The 24,823-nt window shown below is 32.1% G+C and overlaps 3 protein-coding genes across 7 annotated transcripts; all 3 read left to right on the plus strand.

Moving 5' to 3' along the window:
• Positions 1-1,407: 1,407 nt before the first annotated feature.
• LOC124834724 (serine/arginine-rich splicing factor RS41-like) lies at positions 1,408-4,493 on the plus strand. Of its 3 annotated transcripts, none has more exons than XM_047309491.2 (6): positions 1,408-1,535; positions 1,675-1,827; positions 3,170-3,282; positions 3,524-3,762; positions 3,940-4,203; positions 4,290-4,493. In XM_047309491.2, exons 2-6 carry the CDS (start codon positions 1,722-1,724, stop codon positions 4,324-4,326), a joined length of 759 nt encoding a protein of 252 aa, XP_047165447.2. In that variant the 5' UTR covers positions 1,408-1,535; positions 1,675-1,721; the 3' UTR covers positions 4,327-4,493. The 3 variants fall into 3 exon arrangements, with proteins under 3 accessions (XP_047165447.2, XP_047165449.2, XP_047165450.2); XM_047309493.2 differs by lacking the exon at positions 1,408-1,535 and adding an exon at positions 2,751-2,999 and having other exon boundaries at positions 1,687-1,827; XM_047309494.2 differs by lacking the exons at positions 1,408-1,535; positions 1,675-1,827 and adding an exon at positions 2,986-3,007.
• A 9,191-nt stretch (positions 4,494-13,684) lies between these two features.
• On the plus strand, positions 13,685-17,139 carry LOC124834728 (uncharacterized). Of its 3 annotated transcripts, XM_047309497.2 has the most exons (3): positions 13,685-14,088; positions 14,230-14,305; positions 15,213-17,139. In XM_047309497.2, the coding sequence occupies exon 3, from the start codon at positions 15,269-15,271 to the stop codon at positions 16,952-16,954; it is 1,686 nt and encodes a 561-aa protein (XP_047165453.1). In that variant the 5' UTR covers positions 13,685-14,088; positions 14,230-14,305; positions 15,213-15,268; the 3' UTR covers positions 16,955-17,139. The 3 variants fall into 3 exon arrangements, with proteins under 3 accessions (XP_047165453.1, XP_087957606.1, XP_087957607.1); XM_088101480.1 differs by lacking the exons at positions 13,685-14,088; positions 14,230-14,305 and adding an exon at positions 14,432-14,941; XM_088101481.1 differs by lacking the exons at positions 13,685-14,088; positions 14,230-14,305 and adding an exon at positions 14,907-15,021.
• A 5,307-nt stretch (positions 17,140-22,446) lies between these two features.
• Positions 22,447-22,773, plus strand: LOC148191215 (uncharacterized). Its single transcript, XM_088101335.1, has one exon. The coding sequence runs from the start codon at positions 22,447-22,449 to the stop codon at positions 22,771-22,773; it is 327 nt and encodes a 108-aa protein (XP_087957461.1).
• The last annotated feature ends 2,050 nt before the right edge of the window (positions 22,774-24,823 follow it).

A 24,823-nucleotide genomic window follows, 5' to 3' on the forward strand; every position in this document is an offset into this window, starting at 1 on the left:
GACTTGCTTTTATCATCATCAAAATATCATGATCTTCATCATATTCTCTTTTGCAAACAAGTTTTTCTTCCAATGTAAAAAAGTTAACTTCCTCCTTGTTAGAAGTATACACTGACCTATAAAGAAATTGTTCTTTTCTACCAAAGCTCTCTTTGTCAAAAGCTTATCTTATTGACGACAATTAGTATAAGGTCATGGTCATAAGTGTAATTCTGAGTGGGATAATTACTAAGGAAGCAATTGTTTCAAGTTGTATCATTTATCTCGAGGTAGAGTTTAGGTGGATCATGTGACACTGAAAGAGTTTAATTCTTAGTCGAGAAATTATGGAGGAGATAATTGTTATAAGGTGTATCAATTATCTTCTGATTGAGTTAGTTAGGATGAGTAATTATTGAATTGTTATCCTTAGAAACTACATTCTAGTAGAAAAATATGTATCTTGACTAAAAGTTATAGATTTTAGACTACACTAGTTAGACAAGTTGAGTGACTGTTAAACAAATCCTATGTTAGACGACCCTGTGTGAGACGATGTGTTAGCAAAATCTTGAAGTTAGAAGTTTTGATGATGACTAAATCAAGTCTCAAGTCCTCAAGTTGCAAGAAGATCATCATGAAAACTTGTGTTTTGTGTTAAAGCTTTTGTAATGAGTAGATTTATGTATAGGGTTGTATTTGTGGTTGATTCCTTGCATTGTATGCTTTAAAATTCATTTTGAAGTTAAAAAAAACTCTACATTGATTAGCACTTAAGATAATTCATTATCAAATAAAGGTTTTTAAAGTTTGCTAAAAACTCATTTTGTCTCTAGTTATCATTTATGTAATATTCTATTTTAATAGTTTTATTTTACTAAAATGAGATGTTACAGTATTAATTATTAATTATTAATTATTAATTATTGATTACTAATTATTAATTATTATAAAAATCATTATAAAAATCATGTGAAGGCTTTATTTATGAACAATTGTTTACATGTTGCCATGATTCTATACTTACGTTATATATGGTAGAAAGGAGAGAATTACTTGCATTAGTCATTACATATGTGAGATAGAGATAAAACGGTGGAGTAGGAAATCATAACATCATTTGAGATTGATGACTTTGTTGAATGTCCGCCGACTTAGAACATCAAAGTTCTCAAGATTTTATAATATATGAGATATTAAAACACATGCAGTATTTGAATAATATAGCTTTGTTTAATATTATTAGTTTTTTTATACTTTAGGCTAGAGAAAATAAAAACCATATAGAATCAAACTTTGAAATATGAAACAATTACATCATCACCCTTAGAGACATAATTAACATAATTGTATTTTTTAAAAGAAGAAATGTTTAAAAGTTCTTTTAAGTACATAAGGAACTTCATGCCACGTGGCCGTATGATTTCATGTGAACATTACCTTCTTTTCCTCACTCTTCACTTTTCAACTTTCTCTTACTCTCTCTCTCTCGTATCGCAATATTCCCAATCTTAGGCCTAGGGTTTCTATCGCAAACCCTCCGCCCTTCCGGCTAGGTACCATTCTTCCACCCAACATCAGATCTACTTCACTTCCTTCTTCCTCCACCTGCGATCCGTCCAATTCCAATTTTTTTCTTCGATTTCATCGGTTTTGACATTCGATTATGACTTGTTTTTCCTTGCATTGTTGCAGGTCGCGTGCAAAGAGATTCCGAAGCTTTGACTTTGCTGAAGGGAAAAATGAGGCCTGTTTTCTGTGGGAACCTGGATTTCGACGCGCGTCAATCTGATGTGGAGAGGCTCTTCAGAAGATACGGGAAAGTCGATAGAGTCGACATGAAATCTGGTATATTATTCTTTGTTTTCGTTTTTTTTAATTTAATTTTGTTTAGTTTATTAGTGCTCTTTCTCAGGATATATTTTTTGTTGCATTGTGAATTTTGATTTCATATGTTCTGGATTGTGATTTTTTATAATAGGTTTGGTATATTGGGTGGCAAAGTTTAAATTTTGCTGTGATACTTTTAAACGTTTTGGTTGTTGTTGTGCTGAACTTGCCGCGTGGTAGTTGGATGGGTTCTATGAGCTGGAAGATTTGATGTTTCACAGATGAGAGTGTTCTGTTGCAAGGAAGCTGGTCGGCTGGCGTTACACAGTGAATGGAGGTGTTTGAGGATGTGGAAGTTGAGATAAAATTATCCACTTGGGTTGAGTCACATATGTTTGGGACAGGAAAATGTTATGTGCAACCATTGAAATGAATCATAGAACTCATTGACCCTTTTCTGATGTCGGTTTGGATACACCAGGAAACAAAAGGAAGAAAATTATTCATTGTTCTGAAACTGTTAAGCAAATTAAGTTGTCACTTATTTTCTTTGCACATTTGGTGGAGTATTAGTAGTAATTCCTCATGTTTGTGTTAACCAAAAATTTTTATTCTAACGCACCGGATGAGTGTAACGGATGAGATGCATTTTTTTGTTAGTCTCTTAAAACTTTCTGTTTTTTTGTTTTTTTTTTTGCTTTTTTTTGCTCTTGAACGAGAATTGGAGCATGCTTGAGAACCCGGAGTCCATTGATTCTTCCAAGGTTTACCATCCCAAAACTGTCAACCGTGACTTCTATCCTCAATTGATTCTTGAAAGGGTCAAGATGATGTTCTTTGACTAGTTTCTTTTGAATGGATGTACATTTTCTTTTCCTTTTTAAGAAAGAGAACTGTCATTAAGATATGAACCCCCATACTCAATCATTTCTTTGTGGCAGGATTACTTGGAAAGTTGGAATGTCCATGCTCTTCTTGGATGGATGTGCCTCTCTGCATTTCTTTTCTAGAATGTGCCCCAGCTTCTCCTTCTTGTATTTTTCCAGAAGAAATAATCTGATCCGTCCTTGCCCTGCCATTCTGCATATCCTCAGCATTCATTGCTTTTTCATTCTTCATGACTTTTGCTCAGTGTTCAATTTCCAACATGTTTCAACATAGAAACCATGATGATTTCGCAACTGTGGCAGGTGTTGTGGTACTTCTTGACAGTTTTTATTCACGATTTATGTTGAATTTTTATCTCATCAGCAAAGTTGATGCACACCATCATTCCTAAATTGTCTTCATGCCAGGAGTCTTCAAATGTTTAAATTAAGTATTTATGTGCTGTTTTGTGTTTAACATTCTTGTTTCTCAGGGTTTGCTTTCATTTACATGGAAGATGAACGAGATGCTGAGTATGCAATCAGAAGGCTTGATAGAACTGAATTTGGTAGAAAGGGACGTCGGATTCGTGTTGAGTGGACTAAGGTAGGTTGTGGTAGGTAGTAAATTGCACTGTGAGACCCAAATTATAGTTATTATACTACCTTGTGTACATACTTTTTATCATACTACAAATCTATACTAACTGTGCCTAGTCTCGCTAGTTGACACATGCTTGTTTATTCAAAGGAACTTGTGCTTATATTTGCTGCTTATTTTGTAATTCTGGTTTATTGTTCAAAATTTAAGTTTTTAACGTTCACTGTATTTTTATTTTGATTTGTAGCAAGAACGTGACAGTAGAAGGTCAGGTGGTGATTCCAGAAAACCTTCATCTAATTCAAGGCCATCCAAAACATTGTTTGTTATTAATTTTGATCCAGTTCACGCCAGGACAAAGGATCTGGAGAGACATTTTGACCCTTATGGGAAAATTTTAAATATAAGGATCAGAAGGAATTTTGCTTTTATTCAGTATGAATCACAGGAGGATGCTACTAGAGCTTTGGAGGCGACCAACCTGAGGTTGTAATTGCCTTCTCAATTGTTAACTAGTTTTCGTGTTTCCTCATTCCCCGAACTTTTACCCCGTTGAAATACTCTGAATTCAGTAACATGAATAAAGAAGGTATGGGGGAAGGGGATATATTTTTTAATTATTTGTTTAGACCTCTTTTTGATTGTTTATTGCTTGATTTGCAGCAAGTTTATGGACCGTGTTATCACGGTGGAGTATGCCATAAGAGATGATGATGACAGAGATAGAAGGAACGGATACAGTCCTGAAAGAAGAGCTCATGACTCGCCTGATGGGAGATATGGTCGTGGTAGATCGCCCAGTCCATATCGTAGAGGTAGGGGTAGCCCAGATTATGGTCATGGATCAAATCCATCTTCCCGACCAGAAACAAAAGGAAGCCCCAAGTATGAACGAGCTGAAAGTCCGATAAATGGGAGATATGATAGGTTTGATCTAATTTACTTGTTTTGTTTTCTTAAAATAGTTTTTGGTGCTATTTCGTTATGTTCTGACTTTTTTACTGTTCATGCAGCCGGTCTCCACCACCCCGAGAAAGGTCACGTTCTTGAGGAAAAGCTGTAGACTGTGAAATTGTTGTTAGACCATTTTATTTTTATTTTAGTCCATAGTTTGGCAGCAAAAACTCAGACTTAGTTATGTATTTATTGTTATGTTTGGTTAGAACCTTAAATTGATAAAGACATTCTAGATGTTATTAAATGTGTTGCATGTCAAATTATGGATTTTTCTTCTGCTGAAAAATGTTCTTTCGTTTGCCATATTTTAAACCGAAGGTAAGACTGCTCTTCATTCCTTAGTTTCATTATGTTGATGAATACATGATAAGTAAATATTGTGTTAAGAGTCTATATTTTATTATGTATCGTTTATTGTGATTGCTTTATATAACACCAAAAATTGATTTGTTTATTGGGTTGACATTTTAATAGTTTAAGAGCTATTGTAATTATTTATATTTAAATATCGTTGCTATTTTATAAATAATAAGAAATATTGCTGCTAACATTATTTAAGATTAAATTCATATTTTTATCCTTTTAGTTTATGTTGTGCATGTTTAATTTTAATTATTATAGCGTTTAATTACGTACATGGTCATTTAAATATTTAGAATTAAACACTTTCAATCTATCGTTGATATATTATCAAGTTGCGAATATATTTTTCGAAAAATCATCAAATACAATATTTATTTTTACTTCGGAAAAATATTTATGAAATTTATTTTATCTTTTTTATTTGTGCTTTACGATTAAGATATATTCAAATTAATTAAATATTGAATGAATAATAAGAATATAAATAGTACGAAAGTAATTATCCATGTATGATACCAATAGGAAAGTTCCAAATTAAATCTTAATATCCCACGTGCACATCCATATTAATATTTTTATGTAAAATTAAAAAATAAATGTCCAATTAAAATTTCATAAAAATTAAAATTGTGTATTGTAAAATAGTATAGGACCTACAAGTGAATTAAAACTCTTTAATAATTGGATTTGATGACTTAATTTAGAACAGAAAAAGTTGAATTAAGAGAGAAGGCATCTAAGACGTATAACTGTAAGCGAGTTTGAATTAATAAAGACATTGCAGAAATGATTTCAATAACAAAAAGTAAAACAGCGACAGTGACCAAAAATTTTCACACGTGTGATATGACGACAATAACCTTTTGACACTAAAATTATCATTAGTTCAAAGTGTACAATAATATTTTTAATTATTGAACGAAATTGAGTTTTTTCCAACTTCAAAACTAGAAAATTAATATGACCAAGCATATGATCACAACAAAACTATTCAAAGCATCAATTTGCTATTTTCATCAATTTAATTTACGTTAGAGAATTCTCGACAACCCTCAAATTTACAATTCAAAAGATGTTTTCTTCAATCAATTTTGTTTGTATTTGTTTGTTGTTACTATCTCTCCGTAAATCGCGAAGAAAGAAATGGGATAAGTTTTTAAATTACATTTTAATATTATTTGTAGATTTTTTGTGTTTTTAATTTATGAGAAAAATATTTTTCCTAATGGTAACTTTCTCAAATATTTAATCCATGATTTTAAAATTCTTGTCGTTTATCAGTGATTTCTTTTTATCCAAAGACCAAGTAAACAATCGTTTTATACAAATGTGACAGCAAGGAGACTTTTTATTAGAAATATCAATCCCCACTTAGTTATTAGAAAAATCAATAATATTGTAACATTTCAATTAAATAATTTTATTTTTAAAATACTTTTTTTTTAAATGAAACACTTCATTTATTTTTAAAATTTCTTAGCTTCAAACTCTTAAGTGAATTTATGTTATATGAATCCATTTAGTTTATTAAACAAATTCGGATCTTGCGTCATCTCTCCTTCAATTTATTTATTTACTTTTACATTATTTTTTATAATAATAACAAAACTAAATTATCTAAGTGATTCAATAATATTAGTATATGCTTGGATGGTTCAACTTCCATCAATCCATTTATCTAACATTGTGTTATCAACTATATTAATCAATATACATAATATACATAATTCAAGTCATTTATCATTTCGTGAATTCGTAGATGTAAGATAGAATTTGATACTATATTTTTTTTTCTCTATTCATTTTGTAACTTACAAAGATAACTCATGAAAATAACATTATATAAAAAATTAGCTAAGGCATGTGAGTTTTTAAGCCTAACTCATCCCCACAAACCGGCTTGTAACGTGAGGTCCCTTCACGTCGAGGTATAGACATCTCGTGCGTGATAGTAGAAATTAATGGGTGGAATAGAAGAATAGAATGCTCATTTAGAACTTGCTAGGATAGGCTCTAACCATGGCTCTGATACCATATTAGTAAGTGGGTTTTAAGCCTAACTCAACCCCACAAAACTGGCTTGTAGGGTGAGGTTTGTACCCACTTATAAACTAAGAATTGGCCTTATCTCTAGTTACAGCTGTAAAAACGGGTAACCCGGCCCGACCTGACCCGACCCACCACGGGTTGGCCACTTAGTGAGCCAACCCAACCTGGCTCATTTATTAGCGAGCCGAAAAAATTTGAACCCGACTCGATCCACCACGGGTTGGTGGGTTAAATAGGTTGGCTTATTGTCTCACTTAATTAACTTTTTTTTCATCCTCTTCTTCTCAGATTCTTATAACATGTTACTTTGATCGATCAAATTGAAACAGTAATAATTGGACCAATTGATATGAAAGAAAATGAAACAAAAGAAATATATTATTATATATATTCTAAGCTATAAAGCATAAAATTTTGCCAATTTAGTTTAATGAGACATACACAACCGTTTGACCAAGAAACTATATATAGTCGTTAACAAAAATATATAGTACAAGATAAAATTGTCATGCTTGTAGATAGGTCTAAAAACAAGATAAAACAAATGATATATTCCTGAGTTATCCAATTTATAATATTATCCATCTATTAAATTGGAGTCCTGAATGGATAAATCCATAGTATTATGCTCTCTTGAAGCATCTTCTTCTTTATCTCCATCTATAATATTATCCAATCTATAATCTTAGGGTTTTATTGGCACAAGGGAACTTTTGGAAAGACAGCAGCGCGAAAGGCTCTATTACTAAGTAAAGGTTGTGCATTTTGAATAATTAATTTAATTAATTTGATTTCAATAAAAAATCGGATTTGAATAATTAATTTAATTTAATTAAAAAAATAGGTGGGTTGGTGAGCCAACCCGACCCACCACGGGTTCAACCCGTGTGAGCCGGGTTCTTAGTGAGCATGGTCAAAATTGGCTCGCATCAAAATTTTTGCATGTTTTTCCAACCCAACCCGGCTCAAACCTATGATGAGCCGGGTTGACTCACGGGTTTCAACCCAATTTGACAGCACTATCTCTAGTCGATGTGGGACTTCCAACACTCCCCCTTCACGCCGAGGTATAGACATCTCGTGCATGATAGTAGAAATTGGGTGGTCCGATAACGGGTGGAATAAAAGAATATAATGCACACTTAGAACTCGCTAGGACAAGCTCTAACCATGGCTCTGATACCATATTAGTAAGTGGGTTTTAAGCCTAACTCAACCCCACAAAATCGGCTTGTAGTGTGAGGTTTGCACCCACTTATAAACTAAGAATTGACCTTATCTCTAGTCGATGTGAGACTTCCAACAATATCAATCAAATAAAAAAAATATTCATGATACAATTTATTACAAAATCTTGATTATTTTCACAATCTCTCCTTTTTTTCATCAACTATAATATCATAATTGTTGTTAATAATGTATAATCATCTTTCCAAAAAAAGGAGTTATCCATTTGCTCCATCAATTCTCAATACACTTCATCAAACAGTGATTGATCATTATGCATCCTCAAAGAAAAATATTAAGAATGCAACACGTTGAGATTATATTTGTTATTGTCTTAGAAGAATAACATTGTTTACTTTCACTTACTATTATGAGAAATATCTTTATCAACATGCTAAACTTTCTTTTAATTACATTTCTAAGTGATGAATTACTCACTATGATGTTATTCAATGTCCTTTTAACATGAATTTGACATCTAAAGTAGTATTTATCTATATACACTCAAATTATATTTATAAGAATTTAAAAACTATGTCAGGACACGTGAATTATATTATTTGACCTTAAGGTATTACAAGTGAATTCTTTCTAATGAAGACATATTTTAATATTCTTGAATTAGATGTTGTTTCCTCCAATTCACCTAGAACATGTGAATTTCATGTCGAAATCAAAAGTTGCTTATACATTCTATGTTGGCCAACCTTTTTCGTCTATGACCTATAAATAATTTTAAAGGGTAACAAAGTGATCCTAATATCTTATAATAATTTTTTTATAGGATATATATATGTGAACAACCATTTTTGTGATAACATTACCTTAAAGGATGGGTAAATATGTTGTTTTTTAGGATATGAAGTTGCACATTGTTCCTCAATAGTTGTACTAAAAATTCTCCCTCTCGAACATAATTATCACATATTCAATAGATTATAAAAGTGTTGGCAAGCTATTTCTCTAGAACAAGGAAAGAAAAAACATACTTTGATTCTTTATATTATGCCTAATGATGCAAAAAGTTAGTAATTTTTTTCTTCAAATGTCAACTAAAATGCATACTTCATTAGGTTAGTTGCACTTAATTATTGACATAAGTTGATGAGTTATTCTGGTCTCATTCAAATAATTTTGCAACATTGTTCAATGTTAATGAGGTATTATATAAAATAAATGCTATGTAACTCTTTTTTGAAAAATAAGGTTTCTAAACTTTTTTTTGTCAAACTACTCAACATAAACCACATATGTAATCCATAAACAATGTCGCAAATGATTGTGATTGTTACAGTTGCATACATACTTATAATTATTGTTGTAAGTGTCAAATTAAACTTATACTCACACTTACAAAATTATTATCGATGTCTTCCTCTTCTATATCAATAGTATTTTTTTTCTTTCCATGTCAAAGTTACTACCACAAATACAAAATTTTCTATGCATAAAAACTATTACTTCTCTTGTTAAAAATATATGCACAGTTTCATTAAAATTAGATTAGTAAATATTTTGATAATTTCTAATTTAAAATAATATGTTACCATTAATTATTTCATCCATAATTTCAAGCAATATATTTGTACTTAGAAAATAAAATTAGACAATCATAATTACACAAACAATTAAAAAATTAATCCTATGATCTACCTCGAAATAAAATGTAAAAATATTTAGAAATTTACTTGACTAATGATACCTAAAAGGTTAAAGAACCTCTATATCAAAACAAATATAACCCTAATTAACAAATGAATCCACCCAAACACATAATGAAATACCCATAAGGAAGGAGACGCTAAATACAATAAACATTTACAAAACCACAAACAAACAACACAAATGATAATCAACCATGCATTCCAAAAACCACCCCATAACCTATTAATACTAATATCACTTATTTATCACCATACTCAGTTAACCTAACCAAAATCAACCTAGAAAGATCTTTCATGCACAGAAACATCATATACATTATTAATCCATATAGATCACATATACTATGAAAACAAGGTAAACTTGATTACATAAAAATGTAATCACCCATGGTTATACAACAAGAAGCAACAAAAACACATGCATAATCAATTATGGTCAATGCATAAATAATTATGGTGAAGAAAAAAAACACAATTGATTATGCAGGATCATGTCATTTTTTTATAAACATAATTGATTGTGTACTTGACATAATCAACTTTTCTATTTGAATATGACCCAATAAAGATGCAATATCAAAGGATATTGACTCATTAACCACTATGAATAAGCACAACACCATAACAATGAAGATGAAGGAACACGGGAGGTATGCGAAAGTTAATGCTAGAATAAATAACAAAGGTTTTTGAAAACATGAGTCAAACAATGAACCAAAACACACCAACCAATGCTCTCAAAGGAAGAAACGAGAAATAGGAAAGAAAGAAGTAAACAAATCTACACACAATAATCCTTTCTATAATAACTTTTGTCCAATAATAGTTTAATCTCCATCAACTTTTTTTCAATAGCTAAAAGCTGATAGATTCAAATGTAAAAATAAAATCACGTGTATTAACTAAAGATTCTCTGTACAGTGGAATCAAAAGTAAGGTTCTCTGTGATATAGAATTTCACGTAAGAATTTATAATTTAGAGTTCTGGTAGGTAATAGTTTAATCAAAGTAGTGACTGTGATGAAAGCTTCACCCTAAAAATTAGGAACAAATGATGCCAAAGCTAGAAAAGTTAAACTAGTTTCAATGGTGTGTTAATGTTTCCTCTCAAGATTTCTATTTTTGATGGTCGATGTGAGAATAGGAAAGCTCATGTTAAATGACTTGCTCTTGAAGATAAGTGGTGAATTTCATTTTTTTTACATTATCAGTTTGAATAACTTTAATCTCATTGTTAAGATGGTTTTTGGCAAGATATATAAATTGTAGGAATGAAGGCAACATTTATAGAGGAATCAAACAACAACAATTCAAAATAACCAATGATTTTTATTTGTAAACCTATGTCATTACCTATCTTAACATTCTTTGGACCATTGTATGTAGTTTTGATGGAGAAATTTCTTCATTATTGATAGTGTGATGAGAAACACCATTGATTGGATATCATAATGGATCCAAGATAGTAATAAGAGTAACAAGAAATCATTGATTATTATGAATGTTATTTTTAGTGTCAAATTGAGTTTTTTTTTTTAATTTATGGAGTTCCTTAGAATTGATGGTTAAATCTTTGTCAACAATACCAATTACATGACCATATTTTATCACAAAATTTACCTCGTGGTCTTGAATTTGAGTTTAGTTTTGTAACCACATGTTTTTGATAAAATGTCTCTACCAACAAGTTTATTTATCGTTTTTTAGATTGAAAACCACCTCCATTATTTATTCTTCCTCCATGATCATCGTAACCTTCTCTATAGTTTTGAGATTCAAGTTTGCCTCTGCCATAAATTGTATTATGATTTCTAATTGTAGTTGTATTTTTATGGTGTCAAGTTGATATCAATTTCTTTTTTGTTTTTCAAATCTTTCTTCTTGTGCAAGTAAGATCCCAATAATTTTTTTATGGATCCAACTATGATGTGATGAAAATGATAAACGAATCAAATTCTTATCAGAACTTATCAAGAATAGTCTCCATGTGATCCTCTAGAGAAATTGGCAATCCAATGCAACTAACGAATCTACAATTTGCTTCATTGATAAAAGAAATTCATTTATTGACTTATCTTTCTTAATTACTCATACCTACAACTTCAATTTTCTAATCTTAACTCGTTTTTTAGAGACATTATGTTTTTCTAGGTTTTTCAATAATGCAAGTCTTCTAATATTTCCTTAGTGAGGATTGATATACTTACTAACTAATGCGAAAGAGTCTTGTAACTAAGAATTGATCTTGTTCAATTCAAGAATTCAAGAATTTCAAGATTAAACTTTGCTACTATTTCATTTTCTGTCACAAATCATTCTTGAACATACTATTATAAGTTTTAGTTATTCGATTCATAGAAATTCAAACATTAAAAGTTAAAAAAATAAAAAATAAAAATAGAAAAACTAAGTTGAAGATATTTTGAAAGGAATGGAACATAGATAATAATTGATACAATGTGAAAATTATGTATAGAAATTGAAAAAGAAAAAGAAAAATAATCAGAGAAGAGAAATATTATTAATTATCTAAGGTTGAAAAAATGAATTATTATTCATATGTTAGATCAAACAAACAATCCACCAAACATACAACATGGGATCCACTAATAATATGATTAGTCAATAACAGAAAGCATAAAGCTAAAATAAGCAAAACTAACATTGTTTTATATTTTATTTTTTGTCGGAAAAAGTTTTTAACGATACGTGTGTGGAAACAAAACACATTTGAACGAAAAACTGAGTTTTTTTTCCACCTTCAATTCTACAAAATTAATCTGACCAAACATATAATAACGACAATAAAGCTATTCAAACATCAATTTGTGATTCTTATCAATTTAAATGACATTAAAGAATTTTGGTCAACAATGAAATTTACAACTCAAAACATAAACGTCTTCCTCAATCATTCTGTCTCTGTATTGGTTTGTTGTTACTATTTCTCCGCAAATTATGAAGAAACGAGATAAGTTTTTAAATATCATTTTATAATTATTTTAATAATATTTAAAGAATTTATGTTTTTAATTTATGAGAAAAATGTTCAATTTTTTTTCTTTCCTAAATATTTAACTAACGTTTTTTTTATGTTTTTCTAAGAGACCAAGTAAACAATTGTATTATACGAAGAGATTTGTTTTTTAAATATCAATACCGACATAGTCAATAACAAAACCTTTGTCGTAATATTTCAATCAATTTACTTTTTTTTTAAAATACTTAGTTCTAATAAAAAACACTTCGAGTTTTCTCGTGCTTCAAATTCTTTATTCAGATAAAGTAATTTAATTTTCATCGTATACCATTTCTATTTACACGTTTTATTTAAAATTTTACCTTAAAAGAAACTTCATATTACTTTGCATCATTTTGAAAAGAATTTAGATTGTCCTAGAAAATGATTTTTTCATGTAATATTTTTAATTCATTTAAAATTAAGCTCCATTCTGAACATTAGAAAATGATTTGTTTATTATTTACCACATCTTCTAAACATATATATGGCCTGTTAGTTAATTAGAACTTATTAATTATTTTTATTTTTTATCATTTCTTGTTTCATGATTGTCAATAAAAATATTTTCTTTATTAGTTCTTCAAAATTTCATACTGATTGATAATATTTTATATATATTATACTTATATAAAAAAAAATATGTATGAACCATGCATAGAAACTGGAACTAACAATCGAGTGGCAATTTCTATGAGCTTACCAAGCCAACAACCTCACATGCCTTGCTTCACCAAACTTCTTATCAGTGGTAGTTTCGTAATTTGGTGCAAAAACAATGTCAAATGTGTGCAAATTCAAAATCCATAACACTGAACACTGAACTGAAGAGAACAGTTCCTCATGATCCGTTTACTTCACACGTGGGATTCTCATTTTAATCTCTTTGAAAAGTAGCATCTGTCCCCACATCACACGTGGCAATTCTTACACGTCATCATATTGCAACGTACAAAAGAAATCCTAAGCATTTTCAAATTTTAACAAATCCCAACGGTAACCTTGTCTGTCCAACCCGCATTCTCCACCGTCCGATTATCGAACCTGCACGACCTTTAAGCCTCTTTACACTAAACATAAGCACCCTTCTCCCTCAGCACGGACACTGGCTTCCACGTTGGTGAAAATTTGATTTTTGAATAGTGGGTATATGTGTGTGTGAACGTTGTTGTTTGTATTGTACTCGTTGTGTCGTTTTGTGAAGCTAAGTTTTTTATTAATACACTTTGTAGCAGGTTTCTGATTCAAACTTGATCACCATTTTCATCTAAAGTGTGTCGTGTCTGTTTCTCAATTATGACACAGAGATATTTTTGATTCTCAGAAAATGAAGGGTATGGTTTTGGAGTGAATCCAGCTGTGTTTTGATTGATGAGTTTGGAAGCATTGCATTTAAAATTTTCAGTGTTGGTGGGTGGTTGGTGCTCTCTGTAGCAATTTTTGAAGCACACTACAGTGTGATAGAGAGTGTCAAGTTTGAAGATTAAGCTATACAAAGTCTTAGCTTGTTTCCTTTGTTACTCATTCTTAAAGGTTGGTCCTTCATCTGCGTGTGCGTGTGTGTTTGTTGCTTCTTTGCTTTGTTCTATTTCTACAGATAACAAGAATTCCGTTCTTTTTCTTCCCGTTTTGGTTTGGAACTTAATGTTTTCTCTCGTGCCTTTGGGGTTGCAGAAACAGTCGAGAACAGCAGTGATAGCTTATGACTGGATCAATTCATTGAAGATTTAGAAAATCAAGTTGGTTTGAGGTATATTACTATTTGAATTTATGATTTTGATTTTTCATCAATGTTAATAGTAGAAATGACAAAGATAAATAAAAATAGTAATGGGTATTCGTTGGATATAATTGGGTTGTGTAATACAACTTGAAGATAGAGACTTTTGTTTTGTGTCTTTCCTTCAAAGTAAAGCCTTTCCCTTTCTCAAACCGGTAGCCTTTATGAGGAGAAAGGAGAAACCCTGCGAAGAATTCCACTTTTGAGGAGCCTCTCTTTTAGAAACAGGAATCCTTCATTTGGGTTGGAATCAACATGACAAACAAAACTTCCTAAATTTTCACCTTTAAGACTCTCTCCAACCAACCTTCATTTTCATGGTTGGAAAGGAGGAGGTTGTGTCAATGACCAAAATGCCCCTTGAGAGGGTCTTTTACTACATTTTATGCCATGTGTGGGGTGGGTCTTTTTGGTCTAATGTGTTTGATTTGTATAATATTATCCACCGACGGCTTCTTAATTGGACTTAATAGTTAGCCGTTACACGCCAATTCCCTCACTTTCATCAACACCCTTCATCATCAAAATGGTTTGGAATTTCCAAAGGGCATTAAATGATTACTTGCTCTAAAGTAAGGGAAAGAAAGCCTCGTGGGGCATCTTTAGGTACTTCAGTTTTGATGATGGTTTAGCCATGCTTTCAAACAAGATTTGTGTGTGATCATAAGATGCTCGACGTTATTGATGTTGGTCTTGTCCTTTTTATTTCTTTTTACTGTCTGAGAATTTTCTATTGGAGTCTTCATTTATAATTTACGGATTTTATGATTGCAACTGCTCCACAACTTTTTAATTATCTATGCTGATAGTATCATTGCCTTTCTACAAATCGGCATCTCCATCATATCTCTGAGCTTGGTTTTCTTCCATTCTGCAGCTTTGTTGACATCAATTCAATTTTACTTTACCACCACTCTCTCCAAATTTAAAATCATGGTGGAAGATAGTAAAGCTGCAGTAGCAGTTGATGATGCCTGTTCAAGAGAAAACTTGTTGTTGCATGCACAGGAACTTGTTCCTGTGGCTCTTGCTAAGGCGAAAGAGGTTAAGGTGTTCCCTGGTAGGTGGAAGATGATCATTTCAAAATTGGAGCAGATTCCCTCCTGTTTATCGGATTTGTCTAGCCACCCTTGTTTCTCCAAGAATGCTCTATGCAAGGAGCAATTGCAGGCTGTGTCAAAGACGCTTAAAGAAACCAAAGAATTGGCTGAGTTGTGTGTGATGGAGAAGTACGAGGGTAAGCTTAGGATGCAGAGTGATCTTGATGCATTAACTGGGAAACTGGATTTGAATTTAAAGGATTGTGGTCTCTTGATCAAGACCGGTGTGCTCGGTGAAGCTACTTTGCCATTAACCGTGTTAGGTTCTATGGCAGAATCAGATATTGCAACACACAACTATATAAGAGAACTACTAGCGCGCCTTCAGATTGGTCACTTGGAAGCAAAGCACAAAGCCTTAGACAGACTCTATGATGTTATGAAAGAGGATGAAAAGAATGTTTTGGCTGTTCTTGGCAGGAGGAATGTTGCTGCTTTGGTTCAATTGCTCACAGCAACATCTCCAAGGATAAGGGAGAAGACGGTTACTGTTATATGCTCTCTGGTGGAATCTGGGAGCTGCGAAAAGTGGCTAGTTTCTGAAGGAGTTCTTCCACCTCTTATTAGACTTGTTGAATCTGGTAGTGCTGTCAGTAAAGAGAAGGCTATAGTATCTCTTCAGAGACTGTCAATGTCAGCAGAAACAACTCGTGCAATTGTTGGACACGGTGGTGTTCGGCCATTGATCGAGCTTTGTGAGAGTGGAGATTCTGTGTCACAGGCTGCTGCTGCCTGCACTTTGACAAACATATCAGCTGTTCCTGAGGTGAGACAGGCTTTGGCTGAAGAAGGTATTGTAAGTGTTATGATCAATCTTCTTAGTTGTGGAATTTTGTTAGGTTCCAAAGAGTATGCAGCTGAGTGCTTGCAGAATCTCACTTCAAGCAACGAGCATTTGAGAAAGTGTGTTATATCAGAAGGTGGTGTTAGAAGTCTTCTGACCTATCTAGATGGTCCACTTCCTCAAGAATCCGCAGTTGGAGCATTGAGGAATCTGGTTGGATCAGTTTCTGAGGAAACTTTGGTTTCTCTTGGTTTGCTTCCTTGTTTGGTTCACGTTCTGAAGTCTGGATCTTTGGGTGCTCAACAAGCTGCAGCTTCTGTCATTTGCCGAGTTTGCAGCTCAATGGAGATGAAGAAAATGGTGGGTGAAGCTGGGTGCATCCCTCTTCTTATAAAGATGCTTGAGGCTAAAACAAATACTGCTAGAGAGATTGCTGCTCAAGCAATTTCAAGCCTCATGGTTCTGTCTCAGAATCGGAGAGAGGTTAAGAAAGATGATAAAAGTGTTCCAAATCTTGTCCAGTTGCTTGATCCAAGCTCTCAGAACACTGCCAAAAAGTACGCAGTTTCATGCCTTGGATCACTTTCTCCATGTAAGAAGTGTAAGAAACTGATGATTTCGTATGGAGCAATCGGGTATCTGAAGAAGCTTACAGAGATGGACATTCCAGGAGCTAAAAAGCTTCTTGAGAGGTTGGAAAGAGGGAAATTGAGAAGCTTGTTCAGCAGAAAGTAGAGGAACCATTGAAAGTTTCAAATGGCGATTTGTATCATGAAGCTTTTCCTTTGTTACTTTTGTTCTTGTCAATGTTGTTTCATTGTCTATATGAAACAAGTAGCTTAGAGTGTAAACTGTGGAATGAGAAGTTTGGTAATCTGTGTAATCAATGTTTAGCTGATATAATCTGTTATCTTTCTGTATATCATCATTTGTTATATTTCTAAAAACTTCTAATTTTGGTAGCATTAGAACTCTGGTCAACAAGTGAAAAGTCTCAAAACCTAAGATGATTTTTTTTCTCTCTTTCTAGAGGCACCATTGCATGCAATGCAACGATTCTTTCAAGCTTCGGAATCAAATATAAATTACAGTAAGAAAGAAAAAAACGTAAAGTGATATATACATGAACACAACTTTGTCTCAAATTATCATATTTTTTTTTATAAACCATCAAATAAAGTTGCATGTAATCATTCGTTTCTATAAGAATGTTATAAATATGAGTAGCGACATCCCCTAAATTGTCTTTCCACGCCTACAACTTGACTCTTGAAGAAACTATAATCACTCAAAAAGGATCCATATATAACATTTAATTTCATCCAAATAAAAAAAATGTTAACATAGTAAACTATATTTTTGAAATGCATGAATTGTATTTCGGAACGAACTTTTCGGAATAAGATTTCTAGAACAAATTTTTTGAAATGTATGTAATGTCTTAATAAGTTTTCCAAAACACTCCCATTTCGAAAAAAGAATAGTTTTTCAGAACACATGAAATGCATTCTGAAAAAAGCTTTTAGAAACAAGCTTTTTCACATTCTCTCTCTTCCTTTCCAGTGTCCTCCCTAGTTCTTCTTCCTTTGCAGTAGCTGTGATCATAGTGACAAAAACGATGATCTATTGTAACGATAAAATATAGTTTAATTTTATTCTATTAGTGTGACTGCAGGAAGCAAAAGCCTCTGGACTACCCTCAGGAACGATAATGTATTTGATAAATATATAATATTTATATTTTAAGCAGGTCCATTACATTTTTTTTTTCAATTTTATTCTGTCATTTTTGTTTTTTCCTTCCTTAAGGAAAACTTCTACTTTCTTAAATAACCTTATGCTTTTACTTCTTACATCCTCACAATTTCTTCGTGCACCTCATAAATTTTAAAAATGATTATTTTATCTTTTGAAAAAGCGACATTTCCAGAAACTTTTCAGAGCAGACTTTTTGAAAATTTTGAAATAAGATTTTCAAAAAGATTTTTTCTAGATAGAATTTTCAAAATCAGGTTTTTGGAACGTTGTTGTAATTGTATGCCAAGACGCATGAAATAAATTCTGGAAAATGGTATTCTAATAGGATTTCGGGAAAAAACTTTTTAGAACACTTATAATATCTTCTAAACTTCCCCTCTTTTTCTTTTTTCTACAATGAATGTGATGATTGAAGGAATAACAACGGTGTGGTGAAATAATAGAGAGTTTTAAGTCTTTTTTCTATCACCAAGCACTAGCTATAACCTTAATGTTTTGGTGTTAACTTGATGGCTGATATTAAGACAAGGATAACTACTTATGACCCATAAGATAAAGAACAAAATATTCTCTCTCTAATATATATATATATATATATATATATATATATATATATATATATATATATATATATATATATATATATATATATATATATATATATATCAATTTTCTCAATTATAAAGTTTACTTTTTAATTATTTATTTAAAGTGATTGTTTTGGAAACTATAACTCTTTATCTTATCTTCATTATATTAAATATTACTTCTACCAACTTTTAATTTTTCAAAAGAATTTCAACATAACACACCATCTTAAAAATATAAAATGAATACTTATAAATTTTCTGAAAAAAATGTTTAATAAAGGTTTAATTGATTCGGAGGTCCCTATTTGTGCAGTTTTACGTGAAGTAGGTCCCTGTATTTTGAAGTAGTTCAATTTGGTCCCTAATTATGAAAAATTGAAGCAATAAAGTCCGTGCCATTAAATTCTTTGAACGACATCAAAATTGTTGCCTGGTGACTAGGTGATGTGGCATTTGAAAACACGTGTCACATAAAGAGTTTAATAGGTGGACTTAAATTGACGATAATGCGCTGCCACGTGTCAACACTCTTCCCTCCCAATTAGGGTTTCAGATTGGGGGAATACTCCTGCTCTTCCACGTAGTCTCTCTTCGCGAAAGGGTTTCTTAAATTGCAAAAAAAAATTGCAAAAAATTAAAATAAAGGTTAAGCACACGTGTGATCGCTCGCATCGTCCTTGTGCTAAAAAACCTTTTCTGTTTATTTTATAAAAATAAAAAAAATATATAAAATCTTCAAAAACTAAAAAAATCAACACTTTCAAACAACAAATAGTCTTGCTAGCCAGAACTACATGATCCTTGATTCTCCATCAAAAGTGGAGATACGTAGGAGCAAGGCTAGTCCTTGTCAGGTTCACTTCCCAAAAATCCAAATTTATCCATAATCAATTTTCCAAACAAATTTTCTAAACAATTTTCAAACAAATTTTCAAACAGTTTCTGAAAGAACTACGTAACCCTGATTTCTCATTCTGAATGAGAATACGTAGGAGCGAGGTCAATCCTTGTCGGGTCCAAAAAACTAAAAATATATTTTGTCTCTTTAGAGTTTTGTTTTAGGGGATAGTTAAACATTTTGAAAACCACATCATATTCGCGTATTTAGTTAAAGGTACTACCTTAGGGCAGGCGTTGTAGGGTGTTAATACCTTCCCTACACGTAACCGACTCCCGAATTTAGAATCTCATTTTCGCAGACCATGCCTTATCATTTTATGGTTTTTCCGTAGTTTTCCAGAATAAACTATGGTGGCGACTCCAAATCTCTTTTTTTCTAAACCCGCGTCGCGTTCTCTTTTTTTGGGTTGTCGTCCCGTCGCGATCCCGATTGCGACACATGCCAAGTGTAAGTGACTCTCAGGTAGAAGCAGAACAAGTTGATTTAGAGATGAGTGATCGGTTAGAGGACATGATACATGATGTCGGACCTGATTCCTTCCAACGTGCTCATGTGTATGACAACTTGTGCACTGACGTAGAAAAACCTTTATATCAAAAATGCACTAAGTATACTCGATTGTCAGCTGTGTTAAAATTGTTCAATGTGAAGGCAAGAAATGGGTGGACTGATAAAAGCTTCACAGAGTTGATTGAGTTGTTGAGTGACATGCTTCCTGAATGTAACACATTGTCAACACGCAATTATGAAGTTTAAATATATTCAATATTTTATTCTAACATTATTCATTTTCAATGTTTAAGGTATTTACATCGGTTGAGCATTGAAAGGAAGAATGATAACATTTATGGTTTTATTGACCCTGTTGCCATTCAAGGAGTTGGGAATAAAGGTGAAGAGGTCCAAAAGTACCTCTTGGAGGCATTTGTAAACGGAAAAAAACAAGTGTACTTAGCACCTTATTTGCAATAGTAAGTATATAATTTTTATTAATAAAATTCTATTTATGTAAATGTTATTTAACACTATTATTGTTTGAATCTGCAGGGGTCATTGACAATTGTTACTAATTCTTCCTCAATAGTTTCTTGTAGTTCTCTTGTGTTCATTGTACAAAAAACCTCGCACTTTGGCAATTAATATCGTAAGATTTTTAATAATTTATTTGTTGTGTACACATAACTGATTTTACTAAGTTCCTTAGGACTTATTTTAATGTACATTTAACTTTATAGAGTGGTTGAGGCATATTCAAAGTTGTAGGGAACACATATCGTCTCTAGAAAGAAGTTGCAGTTTATTGCACCAATTGTAAGTAGTTAATCTTTCAAACTATAAATACAATTACAAATTTTATGATACTTTATAAATTTAACTTGTAGTGCTCACGTCAACCGGGAAGCTTTGAGTGCGGATATCATGTCATGAGGCACATGCAGAAAATTATATCCGCAAATGTCGTTGAGTCATGGAATTTGATAACGTGAACATTTTATAACTAAGATCTTAAACCATTAATATTATAACTTGACTCAAACTATTCATTGTGTAGATATTTGATGACACGTCTCCAATGGAGCAACATGTCATAAAGGATGTTCGGGAGCAGTGAATTGCATTTTTTTAACTATTTGTAAATGATTAGATGTTTCAATGTTACATTTTGAGTTTAGGAACTATTTTATGTGTAATTGTGTTAAGTATGTTAGGTAAATATATTTAGAAACATTGTTAAGTAAATATTACATTTTGATGCGTTAATAGAAATAATATTGTTAGGTAAATCTGGGATTGAATTTTTTGTAGGTCTGGATATTGATAATAACACATACAAATCAAATATTTTAAAAAAAACTTCACTTTTTACACCGGTTAAAGCCACATTAGGTATAAAAGTCTTGTTTTTTCTCACCAGTTATAACATTATCAGGTATAAAAGTGAGTTTCTTTTATACCTGTTATGTTATCAGCAAGTATAAAAGTGAGTTTTTTTTTAAATAAGAGAGACGACTTTTTTATACCTGATCCCATAATATCAGGTGTAAATATCAAACTTTTATATCTGTTAAAGAAATAACCGGTGTAAAAAATTAAACTTTTATACTGGTTCTAGAACCGGTGTAAAAGGACGAAAACTTTCTATACTCCTTGCATTTATAGCTACTCAAAAATAGGTATAAAAAAACATTTTTTAACAGGTATAAAAACCTTTTTTGACATAGTGTATCCTTCGTTGTATCAAATATTTCCCCTGCATTGATGTTCCTTACTTCTAATTCTTCAAAGTTCTTCCAACATAACACACAAACACATTGCATTCTTAAAATATAAGATGAATACTTATCAATTTTCATAGAAAAATATTTAACAAATAAATAATTATATGAATCTATCCAATAATCATGAAAATGTCATACGTGCCCAAATCTTGTGCACGTATGGTGTCGTAATATTCAATTAATCTTTCCAATGACTTTTTCACGTCCTTTCCATTTCAAACTAATATTTATTGTAAAATTTTTATCAAATTAGCATGTTGAGAAAACATGAAAATTCTCTGAAAGTTATCTTATTGGGCTTGTTCTGGAAGCTCGACCCACTTCCTTTAGCCTTTTATTATCTTTAGTTTTCTTTCTTTGTTCACATAATACACATTCAATACTTTTTCGCTTTCTCTGTGTAATTCACGGCAAATACAAAAGGGGTTTCTTTCCCTACATCAATTCATTGTTCTTCTTCTGCGTGTAAGTCTATGAATCTCTCTTTTCTTTCTTTTTCTTCATCAGTAATCCGTATCTTTTTCATCATGAATTGCATTGCATTTGCCTTGAATATGTGTCATTTTAACAACTGCATATACCATTCTAATATGGTATCAGAGCTCTTCCTTTGAAGGGCTCTGCTGCGCGTTCTTTGCTCTCTTCCTTTTCTTCTTCTTTTTCTTTCTTTCTCCTTTTCTTGCTCTTATTCTCTTTGCCATGACAGAAGACAACAGTTACTTCTACATTCACCCTAGTGAAAATCATGCCACTGCTCTTGTCTCGCCTGTTCTTGACGATACCAACTATCATTGTTGGAGTCGCTCAATGCTGACTACTCTTAGTGCCAAAAACAAGATTGAGTTTGTTCTTGGAAATCTTCGTTCACCTGAAGTAGATAAACCCGAACACGCTGCCTGGATTCGAGGGAATAACATGGTTGTGTCGTGGCTTGTCCATTCTGTTTCCACTAACATTCGTCAGAGTATCATATGGATGAACAAGGCTTCAGAAATCTGGATTGATCTAAAGAACAGGTTCTCTTAAGGAAGCTTATCTTGCATTTCAAGTCTTCAACATGATATCGCCATCCTTCATCAAGGTGACCTCACCACTTCCGAATATTTTACCAAACTTCGCATTTTTTGGGATGAGATTGAAAATTTTCGGCCAGAACCTGTTTGTACCTGTAAACCTGATTGTAATTGTCAAGTCTTGAAAATTTTGGAACAGAGAAAGCAGGAAGATCAAGTTATGAAGTTCTTACGTGGGCTTAATGATCAGTTCACCAATGTTACTTCTCATGTGCTTCTTTTGGATCCTATTTCGGACATCACCAAGGTCTTCTCCTTAGTGTCTCAGTAAGAAACACAATTATCTTCTAGAAATCTGGTTGTCGTGGCCAAGATTCAAGATAACAATAATGCCACCGCTTTCACCGCTTCAACCTCTTTCACTGCTTGCAATTATTGTGGCAAATATAGGCACAATGAAGCAGTTTGTTACCGAAGAAATGGTTTCCCTAATCAAGACAAAAGTTCCAGAAACATTCAGAATAGTAGAAGACACTACACTCATTGCAATAAAAGTGGCCATACTATGGAAGTCTTCTATGAAAAGCATGGGTACCCTCCAAGACATAAACTCTACAACAAGAGTGCTCAAATTCACCATACCTCTATTCAAGAAGACAATGGAAATACCAAAAACAACAATTCTAACAATACTGAACCCATTCGTCTTACATCACAACAGTTTCAAATACTGGCTAATATCTTCAAAAGCCACAATTTGAATGACTCCTCTACTTCGGCCCAAGTTCACCACATCGGTTCTTTTTCAGCAAACCAATCCGTTTTAGGTAATATCAGTCCTACTTTTACCTCTAAATCCTTTAAAAATAAATGGATTCTTGATTCTGGAGCTACATACCATATAAGTGTTTCTTTAAAAAGCTTTTCTTCTTATAAAATAATTAAACCTATTCAAATTGCTTTACCCAATGGTACTATTGTCTATTCAGAGTCTGGAACTGTTAACCTCAACCATAAGATCCAACTCTTTGATGTTCTTTATGTCCCACAATTCTCTTTTAACCTTATCTCAATATCTAAACTAATCCATTCTAATAATTACGAATTGACATTTTCTTTACATGGTTGTACTATACAAGACATTTAGACCAAAGAAAAGATTTCTATAGTTAAACTCACTGGTGGACTATATGTTTCATATTTTTCCTCAAATATGCCTACTATCTGTTCTGCTAACATTACTATAAATGATACTGGCCTATGACATCTAAGATTAGGACATCCTTCTGATAACAGATTACATAGTCTCAAACTTAAATAGCCTTTCATTGTTCATCATCCTACATACATGTGATACTTTTCATCGTGCTAAACAAAAAAAGTTACCCTTTCCTGATAACAACTCTAATACAATGAACATTTTTTATCTTATTCATGTTGATATATGGGGCCCTTGTAATATTCTTTCCATGCGCGGTTTTAAGTATTTTCTGACTATTGTGGATGATTTCTCCCGATATACTTAGTTGATATCCATGCCTAATAAATCTGTTGTTAGAAAAACCATTATTGATTTTATTACAAATATAGAAAACCAGTTTTCAACCACCACAAAAATTATCCGTACTGATAATGGAATTGAATTTGCCATGTATAATTTCTTTTCTCTTAAAGGCATTAACCATCAAACCACTTGTAATGAAACCCCACAACAAAATAGTATTGTTGAGCAAAAACACCAACATTTGTTGAATGTCACTCGTTCCCTCCTTTTTCAAGCTAATTTACCTACTATTTTCTAGTGTTTTGCTGCTGAATACGCTACATTACTAATAAATTGCATGCCTACTCCTTTACTTAACAATGCTACACCTTATGAAAAATTAAATGGTAAACTTTATGATATATCTGCTTTATGTGTGTTTGGTTGTCTTTGTTATGTCTCCACCTTAGCTGCCAACAGGAAAAAACTTGATGCAAGGGCTATTCTTGGTGTTTTTCTTGGCTTCAAACAACATACAAAAGGTTATCAGTTTCTTAATTTACAAAATCATAACATAGAT

This window comes from Vigna umbellata, chromosome 11, assembly GCF_029865625.1.
Source record: "Vigna umbellata cultivar VRB3 chromosome 11, Vumbellata_1.0, whole genome shotgun sequence".
NCBI lineage: Eukaryota > Viridiplantae > Streptophyta > Magnoliopsida > Fabales > Fabaceae > Vigna > Vigna umbellata.

What these genes read in the sequence shown, in the direction of transcription:
- LOC124834724 (XM_047309491.2), top strand. Translation starts at nt 1,722, where the DNA reads ATGAGGCCTGTTTTCTGTGGGAACCTGGATTTCGACGCGCGTCAATCT. An exon ending in TAGAGTCGACATGAAATCTG is followed by an intron (nt 1,828 to 3,169) that starts GTATATTATTCT and finishes CTTGTTTCTCAG; the next exon opens with GGTTTGCTTTCATTTACATG. An exon ending in TTGGAGGCGACCAACCTGAG is followed by an intron (nt 3,763 to 3,939) that starts GTTGTAATTGCC and finishes CTTGATTTGCAG; the next exon opens with CAAGTTTATGGACCGTGTTA.
- LOC124834728 (XM_088101480.1), top strand. Translation starts at nt 14,890, where the DNA reads ATGATTACTTGCTCTAAAGTAAGGGAAAGAAAGCCTCGTGGGGCATCT. An exon ending in GCCTCGTGGGGCATCTTTAG is followed by an intron (nt 14,942 to 15,212) that starts GTACTTCAGTTT and finishes TCCATTCTGCAG; the next exon opens with CTTTGTTGACATCAATTCAA.
- LOC148191215 (XM_088101335.1), top strand. Translation starts at nt 22,447, where the DNA reads ATGACAGAAGACAACAGTTACTTCTACATTCACCCTAGTGAAAATCAT.